Genomic DNA, 8,645 nt, shown 5'->3' with positions numbered 1-8,645 from the left:
CCTCTTAATCCCCGACGAGGAAAAGCTGCCTACGGTTTATTCAATGGCCAGTGAGAAAGAGGCAACTGCTTTCCACATGCTTAAAGCAGTTTTTCTCCTATTTCCAACACTGTTGCAGGGTAAAGCCCCAGTGAGCTTCAGTCCGCGTTAATTCCAGAAATTCAGAGCTTGTATTTATTTCATCTGCGACTTAATCATTTTTTTGATTTTGATTTTGCTTCCCCTTTGATTGGCAGAGCACAATAGAGATAAGTTTCCCACTGCTCCTCAGGGTATGGAATTCTGTTTGAGAGAAGTTGAGATGCGTAGAAGGGTGAGGTCTCCTCCTTCGGCTCATTAACTTTTCTTTTTTTGCAGATGGCTTTCAGGATAGTAGATCAGCCGTGGCGCTAGGATCCCGTTTTTCCAGATACATTCCTCGAGTGCTTGTTCTCTCTGTGTGTGTTCTTCTCTGGCTCTTCCCACAACTCACTTCAGTGCCTGCATGGAATAAGCCAGTCAGAGGCGTCTTCCAGTCTCATTCTGTCTCCAGTTTGTAAGAGGCTTGTATCCTGGCATTGTGAAGAACAACAAGGGCAACTGTTGTTGGTTTTCATACATATCCCCACTATAAATGAGTGAAGGGTCTCTCCTTTTGACAATGATGAAGACTGAAGGAAAAGGAGAGAGGACCTTAAGAAGTGCTTCTCCACACAGAAATGCCTATAAAGCTGATTTTCATGCTATTAAGTGCAGTTTTGATTCTGTGAATGCGGATAATGCTTCAACTAGATCTGGCTCCCAGCAAAAGCTGACTAGCTCATCCAATGGTGGAGGTAATGACCCACATGTTCGGGGCAGAGCTGTCACCTATGGCAACAGGGTACACAAGATCAAAAATATGTTCATGCAGATGGGTGGCTCTTCCAGTCCACTTTGTTCTGAGAACAGCCCACCCTCTGAGCCCAAGATCATCACCAAAACAGCTGCAAGTGACCCTGCTCCTCCTTCTCCCAGTAGCCCATCTTTCTTTTGTGTTCAAAAAAACAACCTCCTAAATATTGACTCTGTCCCTTGCAGTGGTCCCCAGGATTCTTTACCTGCTTCTTCGATTACTGACAAAATTATCTGTAGCAGTGATGAAGGACATCTAGACAAAGCTGCCCTAGCGGAGAAGTTTTCTGAGACTAGGAAACTTTTTGAAAGGAACACAAAAAAACCAAGCTCATTGGACAGAAGTACTCCTAGCAAAAATGAAAGGATTGAAGATAGGAGGAGGCATGGCTCTGCCTCCTCTGATGGTAGTAGTGTGGTTGATCACTTTAATTTCAATACCGATGTTGGCTCTCAAGTCACCATAGACAAGGCAGAGGGTCAAGGGAACAGTGAACACAAGGTGCAGCACTCCAGCTCTAGATTGTCCTCATTGAATGCTGGGCCTATTTCTAGAAGACTGGAGAGTTTCCTGGGAGACAGTGACAGTGAAGAGTGTAAAGACACTTCGAAAAATGAGGGTACTCAAAGTCCAGTCGAGTCGGTGTTCTGCAGTTGGGAATCACCAGTGGTTAAGGAAGAGCTGTACTTGAAGCAAAATCAACCTCTTGCCACTCCTTCCTATTTGAGCAGCAGCAGTACTAGTGAAAAGGATGAACAGAGTAGGGTCACTGAAGAAGCATCTGGAAGAGAGCAACAAACCTCTGAGAGGAATCTGCAGTATACAAACAATGTGTCCACTAAAGTAGATAGAGCCCCAATAAAAATCTCTCAGGTAGAAGTAGTTAGAGCTGAATTGATAATGGTGCAGAATAAAACTTCAGAGAATGATGGTGAAATTGTGGGGGAAGTTAATGTCTTCCAGAAGGAGAAACCACTCCGATTTCCAAGCTGGGAAGGTGAAGGAAATGGCCTCACCTTTGAAGAAATGGAGAAACTTAGTGGGTGCAGTGAGCCCCATCAAAAAGGAGTAAAAGATGTGGCATCTCCAGAGGAAGTTCAGACAAGAGAGCATGATCATGTAGAACAAGTAGGAGATAGTGAAGAAGAGGATGAAGAACAAGAAAGGCCAGAAAATTGTAGTGGATTTTCTTCCAGTGCTTTTGGGATAGAGAATGCAGCTTTTGACGATGACAGAGAAACAGAGACTTATAGTCAGGGCCCTGAAGGAGAGGAAACCTTGCCAGAGGAGGAATACAACTATGATAGTAATTATGAGGAATTTCCTGGACTCTCTGAAGAAGAAGATCCTGATCCAGATAGGAAAGTAAAGTTTTCCACAGCCCCAATCAAGGTAAAGTGTCATGGATAGTTGTATTTTCCTTCCTTTTTCCTAATGCCTAATGTGATGATGCCATTTCCAGAAGATTACATGTTGTATGGTATAATCATTGTTGCTTTTGATTTAATTATGGTGGCAAATAATACTGAATGTAATTGTAGAACCCCTTGGCTTCATCCACCTGGTTTGTTTAGCAGCCAGTCCCTTTTGATATTAATAGGACTTCCAAATAAGTATGCCTATAATTGGGTTGAATGAGTGATATCCACTGCTTCCTCTTCACTGGTGGAAAGCTTCTGTCAGCAGAACAGTGGCAGGAGGCAGTTTTTGGTGACTCCTCCTCTCTACACCCTCTGCTGTCACTCAAAACTGCTTCACAGGGTTTCTCAGCCCTCCAGATTTTGAGGAGCCACAGGAGACTGAAGGGAAGAGGGGGAATTACTGAGAAATGGTTTTCTCTCTCATTCTCCTGATGGATGCCTTTCGTCAGCAGGGGGGAGAAGTGTTGGATATCACCCAAAGTATCTAAGGAAATATTTCCCAATAGTGGTTAATGTTTGAAGATGATCATTTATCTGGAACTTTCAAATTGCTAGGCTTGTACATGGATTACCATTTTAGGGTAGAACGGATTGGGAATATTGTAGAGCTTTGGGGGAGGTTAAGGAGTTGTGTGTTTTCAAAAGTATAGCAACATAAAGGTTTGCAAAAGATGGCACTGCTAACCAAGATTACAGTTACTTTTGCAAGTGTGATGTGAACCTTGTGTCTTCCTAAAAGAAGTTTGAGGTCATCTATGACTTCAGTACTGAATTAGATTCAATTTTGCAACAAGTGTTTTTTTAAAGCTTGAAAGTTAATGTTTAAACAGTATTAGTTGGATGGTTACATGATACACAGATTAGCTTTATTAATTTGCATACATCAGTTTATCCAGAGCCCTTAATACTGGAAGAAACAGACAAAAGTGGGTAGAATGTAGTTTGGGCACCCTTAATTATTGATGCTTTGGAACAGGGGTAGGCAACCTAAGGCCCGGGGGTCGGATGCTGCCCAATTGCCTTCTCAATCCGGCCCATGGACGGTCCGGGAATCAGTGTGTTTTTACATGAGTAGAATGTGTCCTTTTATTTAAAATGCATCTCTGGGTTATTTGGGGGGCATAGGAATTTGTTCATCCCCCCCCCCCCAAAAAATAGAGTCTTTCTCACCACATGGTCTAAGGGATGGTGGACCGGCCCATGGCTGAAAAAGGTTGCTGACCCCTACTTTGGAATTTAAAAAAATATTTATAAAGCCTTCTGGTAATGTGCTGCTAATACATGGCAAATTTTGAACTTTAGTTAAATGTCTGAGGCTGTCCTAAGCATGCTGATTGGGCAATAAGTCCCACTGAAATTGGTGGGATTTAGTTTTTTACAGTAGTACCTCGGGTTACATACGCTTCAGGTTACAGACTCCGCTAACCCAGAAATAGTACCTCGGGTTAAGAACTATGCTTCAGGATGAGAACAGAAATCGTGCTCTGGCGGCGTGGTGGCAGCGGGAGGCCCCATTAGCTAAATGGTGCTTCAGGTTAAGAACAATTTCAAGTTAAGAACGGACCTCCGGAATGAATTAAGTACTTAACCCGAGGTACCACCGTATAAGCATGTTTAGAACATTGAAGTAAGAGTAAAATTTCACAACTCCAAATCAATTCTGTTCCATAGCTGTTTTATATACAGTTGTACCTTGGGTTACAGACACTTCAGGTTACAGACTCCGCTAGCCTGGAATTAGTACCTTGGGTCAATAACTTTACCTCAGGATGAAAACAGAAATCATGTTGCAGCAGCGGTAGGCCCCATAAGCTAAAGTGGTACCTCAGGTTAAGAACAGTTTCAGGTTAAGAACGGACCTCCAGAATGAATTAAGTTCTTAACCAGAGGTACCACTGTAACCAGAAATTATAAGGCTCATACACAGTGTATTGTGGTGACCTCCACATTTTGTGGACTATAAGTCCCATCAACACTGACAGTTGGTTATGCTGGCTGGGCAGATGGGTGTTTTAGTACAAAGCAGCTGGAGGGCAATACCTTTGTTAGCCATGCCCTAATTTATGTGAATTATATGTGTTTTTTACCCTGTTATTACCTCAATAAAAAAGAACAATGACGGGCCAGGTTAATCCCTATTTGCATCCCTCAATCAGTGTATCCAGCTCTGACTGTACCAGTCACCTGAAATGAGTAGATAAAAGAAGAAGAAGAGGAAGAAGAAGAAGAATATTTCAAAAGCCCCTTCTCACCTCCAAACAGGTACAGTAGTACCTCGGGTTAAGAACTTAATTCGTACTGGAGGTCTGTTCTTAACCTGAAACTGTTCTTAACCTGAGGTACCACTTTAGCCATTGGTGCCTCCCACTGCTCCCGTGCTGCTGGAGCATAATTTTTGTTCTCATCCTGAAGCAAAGTTCTTAACCCGAGGTACTACTTCTGGGTTAGCGGAGTCTGTAACCCGAGGTACCACTGTAGTTGATATTAAAATTGTGGGCCGACATGATTATGAAGTTAAAGTGTCTTTGCAATTAACATGTGTTTGTTTTAATGTAAATGGCAGCAACATTGAAGGGGAACTGATAATTATTATTTGGATTTCAGAAGGCATGAGAAAGAATTCAACCTTTTTCTCACCTGCTGTGATCTTGAGAATGAGCTGTTTGAATTGGGAGAGATTTCCCTATTGTGAATGGGGATTTCCAAGAGAAAATGGCACCTTCAAAGGAGGGATTTTCTTCAGGATCATAGCAGAGAAGGAAAAGGGTTAATTTGTCCTCCACCGCTGCTTATCAGCCTATACCACCCGACATGCTGCTATTTGCATCATACAAGACCTGCATGTTAAATGGGAGACATAGACATATTTACGGTCCCATCTGCTTTGACCCCATACTGACAATTCAATTGCTCTGTGCCTGAAGATACTTCTGCTGCAGCCAAGTACTGTGCACAGGGAACCTTTGGATTGATGCTTTTATTCTTATCCTAATAAGCACCTAGGTAGCCTATTAATTTTGTGATTATTCAGTAAAGGCCCAACACTTTCATGTTCAAGCAGTAAAGTTTCAAAAAGGAATTCTGAAGATCATGTGACAAAAATAAAATGCAGTTTAGTTTAAAATGCTAGCATTTAATATCTCAGCCTCAGTTAACTTTTGGAAACTAATGAAGAGTATGTTGAAAAGGAACTGCTCTGGATTGCAGCCAGTTGTTGGTCGTTCTGAGTCCCAAACCTCATTCATAGCCTATGGGCAAACTTGAGGTAAACTAATGTTGACAACTGATGATCATATGATATCTTCATTTAACTGACTATTAAAGAATCAGCTGATACCTTTCCCACCATTTCTCTAACACAGGCTTCCTCATCCTCAGCCCTCCAGATGTTTTTGGCCTACAACTCCCATGATCCCTAGCTAGCAGGACCAGTGGTCAGGGATGATGGGAATTGTAGTCTCAAAGCATCTGGAGGGCCGAGCTTGAGGAAGCCTGCTCTAACATGTGTTACCTTGGGCCAACATGTTTTTATTTTGCTGTAGTAAGCATCAGTTTTGTCTTTTGTACAGTGCATTTTTGATTCCCAGAGCATCTGACATTGTGGTTCAGAGATTGGGAGTACAGTGTTGGTTCTTGAACTTAATCCATTCCAGGAGTCCATTCAACTCCTGAAATGGTTCAAGAACCAAGGCACAGCTTCCGATTGGCTGCAGGGGCTTCCCGCGCTCAATCAGAAGCCGTGTCAGATGTTCAGCTTCTGAAAAAGATTCGCAAACTGGAACACCTACTTCCGGGTTTGCAGTGTTTGGGAGCTGATTTGGGAGCCTCACTGTTCGACTACCAAGGTACCGCTGTAGTTGGAAAGCTCACATACTCCTTTTGCCTATCTCCTCCCCTTTATGGCATGATTCTCCCTTCTGTTGTCAATGTTTACCTCTGTACCAGTGTTAACCATGGTTAATTGAAAAAGTTCCATCTTAGCTAATGGTTTAGTGGTTAGAGTGTCGGACTAGGACCTGGGAAAAATGGGGTTGGAATCCCTACTGAGGCATGAGACTCACTGGGTGAACTTGGTCCAGTCACTGTATCTCAGACTGACCTACCTCACAATGGAGGTGGGAGAAGTTCTCTGCTGTTCTTATTTCTCTTGTTTGCTACGTTCAGAAAGAGTAGCAGTATTCTTCAACTAACATGGTTCCCTGTAATTGACCCAGGTGTGCAGAATAGTGCATGCTAATGTTCCTCTCTTGCATTTGCACTTAGATGGTTAGAATTGTGCTAAGCTACATTTCTTTCTTAAGATTTTGCATGTAGGGGGTCCTATATAGAACCATTCAAAATCTATACAATTGTAGGCAATTACTATGATGGCCATAAATAAGCTATTCTTGGTGAAAGGTTGTGTACTTGATATACTGTACCTTATTTTAAACAATTGACATTATCTTCCATAAGCTACTTCCTATCATATCAACACTTTACAATGGGGTGGGGTTTCCCACCCAAACTAGTCTTTGGGACATTCTCGCTTCTTACTTAAATTGGGCCTGAGAGGCCCCTGTCTTGTACTACCTTGTACAGCTTAGTGACACATACCTTTTTCTTCCTTGCACCAATAGCTCTTGTAGCTTATACAGGATTCATAATTTAAGAATTTGAAATTTAAAAATCAGCAATAAGAAGTTTTATGGTATAGCTGGCAAAAGTTTAATGTTAGGACATGGCTTTGGTGAGTAGTCATTTACAGTGCAATCCTGCTTATGTCTATTGAGTCCTGCTGAATTCATTGGGACTTACTACCGAGTTTGTGCACAGGATTGCAGCCTAAGTCATCAATACTGAAGGATAAAATAAAGTAAAGGGGAACAAATAATAGAAATGTTCTCATTCACTGTGACCAATTTGATGGAACAAGACTGAAAGATCCTCTTTTCAGCTTGGGGTGGAGATTGTGATTGGTTGTTATGAGAACTGGTTTTTCCTTTTCTTTGTATGTCATGCCATTTAGATCTTTGTAAGCTACTCATTGGAAGAGCAGAGTAAATTCATTCAAACCTTCTCATTGTCAGTGGTACAGTAATAAGACAAATTTTTGTTTCTGTCTGGGCAGTAAAAAAAGGAACAGCTGTGGCAATAAAAATGGGATGTAAGGAATACCTTAATTTGATGCTTTGGTTTCGGTTTATGAACCTGCTAACCATAACAGTAATGAGAATCAAGTTCTAGAAGGGTTCTTTGAAAATATGAGGTTGAGAAAATGATTTTTTCTGTATCATGGAGAACACTTCTGAGTGCAAGTATATACCTAGCAGAAAGTTTATTGATTATATTTCCTGTGGATTATGAAAATAAAGGGAAGAATATGGTCACCTCAGAATATTTGTGCCCTTGTGGCTTTTTGAACTATACTTGGTTATAATACTAAAAACTGCACATATCATATAATAGTCTCTGCTGTTATTCTCAAAGATGATTTGTGCATATTTGGGGTATACTTTTTATTTTCAAATGGCTTTGAAGTTGGCAAGGGCCTAGGAATATAGAAAGCTGTCTTAAACCAAATTAGACTACTGGTTCATCTGGTTCAGTATCGTCCATGCTGGCTGGTAGTAGCTCTCTAGAATTTTGGATGGAGAATATTCACAGCCTTATCTGAATACACTGCCTCTTTCTAAAGTCCTCAAGTGGCAGGTATCTCTAATACCATCCAACCTCTGCTAAAACCCTAAAGAGATTTCACCACCTTCAGTAGCAGTGTGTCCCATTCTTGAAAAGCTCATACTGCCAGGAAGTTGTTCCTGGTGCTCAGTCTACATCCCTTTTCTTGTAATTTGAAGTTATTGGTTTCGGTCTTACTCTCTGGAGCAGCAGAAAATAAATAAAGTCACAAACTGCATTTGTTATTTGTGAGCTGGAAGTGAAGGCCTGGGAAGCTTTCTTAACGTGCTAGCTGCATGGTGTTAATGGCAACCATACACATGGCATGATATCTCATCAAGCATTTTGAATACCAGTTGTTGCCAAAGTTGTTTGGGGAATGTGCAGTTCTGTTCATACTCACCATTGTACCCACACATCTTACTCGATAATCTTTTAAAATACCTTAACCAGTATTGGCGTAATTAGAAATGATGACGGGATAGGGAACCTGTGCTTCCTTAGATGCTGCTGGACTACAGCTGCCAACATCTGTGACCATTAGCCACACTGTCTGGGCTGATGGGAGCTGAAGTTCAACAACATCTGGAGGGCCACAGGTTTCTCACCCCTGCTGTGGAAATTTTCAGAGCACATTGAGAATAAATGTCTTTACAGAAAATGATCTTAAGATATTTGAATGAGCCTGTGTT

General features: G+C 41.6%; 1 protein-coding gene across 2 annotated transcripts in view; it reads left to right on the top strand.

Moving 5' to 3' along the window:
- Positions 1 to 314: 314 nt before the first annotated feature.
- The window catches only part of LOC310660725 (neurabin-1-like), a 39,259-nt gene continuing 30,928 nt past the window's right edge, over positions 315 to 8,645 (top strand). For both annotated transcript variants that reach the window (XM_083405683.1, XM_083405682.1), the window contains exon 1: positions 315 to 2,266. In XM_083405683.1, the coding sequence (XP_083261809.1) occupies positions 614 to 2,266 (1,653 nt within the window). In that variant the 5' untranslated portion in view covers positions 315 to 613. The remainder of the gene's footprint in view (positions 2,267 to 8,645) is intronic.

This window comes from Podarcis tiliguerta (assembly GCF_965153285.1).
Source record: "Podarcis tiliguerta genome assembly, chromosome: 1".
Lineage (NCBI taxonomy): Eukaryota > Metazoa > Chordata > Lepidosauria > Squamata > Lacertidae > Podarcis > Podarcis tiliguerta.
The sequence above is the reverse complement of the archived record's forward strand: the minus strand, read 5'-3'. Positions and strand labels throughout refer to the sequence as shown.